The sequence below is a fragment of the Sapajus apella genome, unplaced genomic scaffold (genome assembly GCF_009761245.1).
Source record: "Sapajus apella isolate SASKATOON/1434 unplaced genomic scaffold, GSC_monkey_1.0 scaffold1055, whole genome shotgun sequence".
Taxonomy (NCBI): Eukaryota; Metazoa; Chordata; class Mammalia; order Primates; family Cebidae; genus Sapajus; species Sapajus apella.
In genome coordinates this window covers 12,524-15,703 of record NW_022437981.1, presented here as the reverse complement: position 1 = coordinate 15,703, position 3,180 = coordinate 12,524, and the positions used below count along the sequence as shown (strand labels likewise).

The 3,180-nt window shown below is 48.1% G+C and overlaps 1 protein-coding gene and 1 pseudogene across 1 annotated transcript; both read left to right on the top strand.

The window, feature by feature from the left end:
- LOC116546558 overlaps positions 1-1,246 on the top strand; it is a 1,707-nt pseudogene extending 461 nt beyond the window's left edge.
- A 547-nt stretch (positions 1,247-1,793) lies between these two features.
- On the top strand, positions 1,794-2,153 carry LOC116546556 (cytochrome c oxidase subunit 6C-like). The gene has a single exon (XM_032272782.1). The coding sequence runs from the start codon at positions 1,794-1,796 to the stop codon at positions 2,019-2,021; it is 228 nt and encodes a 75-aa protein (XP_032128673.1). The 3' UTR covers positions 2,022-2,153.
- Positions 2,154-3,180: the final 1,027 nt, after the last annotated feature.

Genomic DNA, 3,180 nt, shown 5'->3' with positions numbered 1-3,180 from the left:
GCTCTGTCTGCCTCACCTTTGCCTTCCTCTTCCTGCTGCTGGCCATGCTGGTGCAGGTAGTGTGGGAGGAGACCCTAGAGCTGGGCCTGGAGCCTGGCATGGCCAGCATGACCCAGAACTTGGAGCCACTTCTGAAGAAGCAAGGCTGGGACTGGGTGCTCCCTGTGGCTAAGCTGGCTATCCACGTGGGGCTGGTGGTAGTGGGCTCTGTGCTTGGTGCCTTCCTCACCTTCCCAGGCCTGCGGCTGGCCCAGACCCACCGGGATGCACTGACCATGTCAGAGGACCGGCTCATGCTGCAGTTCCTCCTGCACACCAGCTTCCTGTCTCCGCTGTTCATCCTGTGGCTCTGGACAAAGCCCATTGCACGGGACTTCCTGCACCAGCTGCCCTTTGGGGAGACGCTCTTCTCCCTGCTGTCCAACTCTGCCTTTGACTCTGGGCACCTCTGGTTGCTGGTGGTGCTGTGCCTGCTGCAACTGGTGGTGACCCAGCCCCACCTTCAGGCCTACCTGTGCCTGGCCAAGGCCCGCGTGGGGCAGCTGCAAAGGGAGGCTGGCCACATTGAAGCCCGTGAAATCCAGTGGAGGGTGGTCTGGGTCTACTGCCACGTGACTGTGGTGAGCTTGCAGTACCTGACACCACTCATCTGCACCCTCAACTGCACGCCCCTGCTCAAGACATTGGGAGGCTATTCCTGGGGCCTGGGCCCAGCCCCTCTACTATCCCCCACCCCATCCTCAGCCAGCGCTGCCCCCATCGGCCCCGAGGAGGACGATGTCCAGCAGACTGTAGCGCAGATCACTGCGGCCCTGGGCGGCCTACTCACGCCCCTCTTCCTCCGTGGCATCCTGGCCTACGGTGGAAGGACTGGTGGACAGCTGGCTGCCAGCTGCTGTCCAGCCTCTTCAACCTCTACTTCCACCAGCTCTTGATGGGCTCCCAGCTGCCTGCAGACCCTCCTGGGTTCCTGAGGTCTGGTCCTGGGCCAGCAGGACATGAGCCTGCCCACTCTGTGTGTTCCCCGGTGTCCCAGCTGCAAGGTGAGGCCGGACTCCTCGCCGTCCCCTTCACCGCAGTGCCTGAGCCACGGCCCCCCTTGGACACCAAGTTTCTGCCTCAAAACTGTCTGTCCTGGACCCAGCAGCAGGAGGGTCCCAAAACCATTGTCTCCAAAGTGTGTGTGCCAGGTTTGAGTGGTGGGGGTGCTGCTGGCTGCTCTTCTGAACAAATAAAAGGAGCATGAAGATTTTTACAAAAAAAAATTATCTTATGTCACCCCTACGTTGGAATTTAATAAGCCTCAGGCATTTCCAATTGTAGACTAAAACCACTCCTAGCATCTCCTGTAGTATTGTCTATGTATCAGGACAGAGATGTCTTATGTAGGGAAGGGGCAGGTATGAAGTAAGGTAGATTATCTACACCTCTTACTCATTCGGGATTTTTGCTCCCATGCTGCTGCCCGTTCAGTTGCACAGGAATGCTATGTGATGGCCAGCTGCTTCCTTCCTTGGTTATCATCCACTACAGCTGCTAGTTAGGTTTGGAGGGATGACTTTTAGTAAATCTTGGGGATTTTATTGATTTGTTTTCATTTTTGGGATTTTGTGAGGTGGGAGTGGGGAGCAGGAATTGCACTCAGACATGACATTTCACTTCATCTCTGCTAATGAAAAGGGTCCTTCCTCGTGAGGGATATCTGTGTGTCAGTTCTGTCAGCTGCAAGTTCTCGTATAATGAAGTCAATGCCATCAGGCCAAGGAAATAAAATAATTGCTTCCCTTAAAAAAATGGCTTCTGAAGTTTTGGCAAAACCTCAGATTCGTGGCCTTCTGGCCAGGCGTCTGCGAATTCATATGGTTGGAGCTTTCCTGGTATCCCTGGGGGTTGCAGCTCTCTATAAGTTTGGTGTGGCTGAACCAAGAAAGAAGGCATACGCAGATTTCTGCAAAAATTACAGTCCCGAGATAGATTTTGAGGAGATGAAGAAGGCTGGTATCTTTTGTAGTATAAGGTGATCTTGGAATAGAAAGAATTTCTTCAGGTTGAATTACCTAGAAGTTTGTCACTGACTCGGGTTCCTCTACTATGACACATGAATATGTGGACTAAGAAATAGTTTCTCTTGATAAATAAACAATTAACAAATAAAAAAAAATCTCGTATTTCCCTTTGAAATAAGCTCAGCCTCTCACTTAAAACAACAGTACTTTTCCTCAGAGACAGTTGGTATTACAATTCATCATCTTATACCCTCAATAATTTTAATATCAATTTATTATTTCCAGATTTTCTGTTTAACTGCAGACTTTCTGTGCATTAATAGTTACGGAAGTTCTAGCTCTTTCCCTTATTATGTCATCATCTGTCTTAGAAAACTGGGATTTGAAATGAAGCTGAGTTTGGTGATTTTGAGATTGAGATTCCCCTGATCATGTGGTCTGATAAAAATGTTTTATGTGTGTAATCAACTCATTCAGTAAATATGTAGTGAATGCCTGTGATGTGCCAGACACCGTACTGGGTGCCTGAGATTCAGCACGAGGTTGCCTTTAGGAACCTTACGTTCCATGTAGGGGTAGCAGAGAGAGATGCATATCAGATAATGATGAGTGCATTTAAAAAAAAAATTAGCAAAGTAGGGGATATTGGGAATAGAGAAGAGATTGCTGGGTCCTTTAAAGTTTTTTCCCCTCCAGCTTTATGGAGGTATAATTGCAAATACTGCCTATATTCAAGGTGTGCAACATGGTGTTTTGATACACGTATACATTGTGAAATGATTCCCACGATCAAATTAACACACCCTTGACTACACATTTTATGCATCTGTGGTGAAGACACTGAAGATCTACCCTCTTAGCAAATTACAAGTCAATAATATAGAATTATTAACTAAAGTAGATAATGCAGTATTAACTAAAGTCACCATGCTATACATCGGATTCCCAAAACATAATTCACCTTGAACCCAAAAGCTTGTACCCTTTGGCCAACGAGATTGCTGTTTTGGATAGGATGTGTGGGGAAGGCCAACTTGATAAGGTGTCATTTGGCAAAGACCTGAAGGGAGCGAACCACACAAATGCTTGAAGAGCAATCCAGTCCTAAGAAACAGCTGTCCAGGAAGAAAGACAACTGTTATCTTAATTCTAGAATCTTAGCCTGATAGTTCTA

Excerpts from the sequence above, each read along its gene's own strand:
- LOC116546556 (XM_032272782.1), top strand. The coding sequence starts at position 1,794 with ATGGCTTCTGAAGTTTTGGCAAAACCTCAGATTCGTGGCCTTCTGGCC.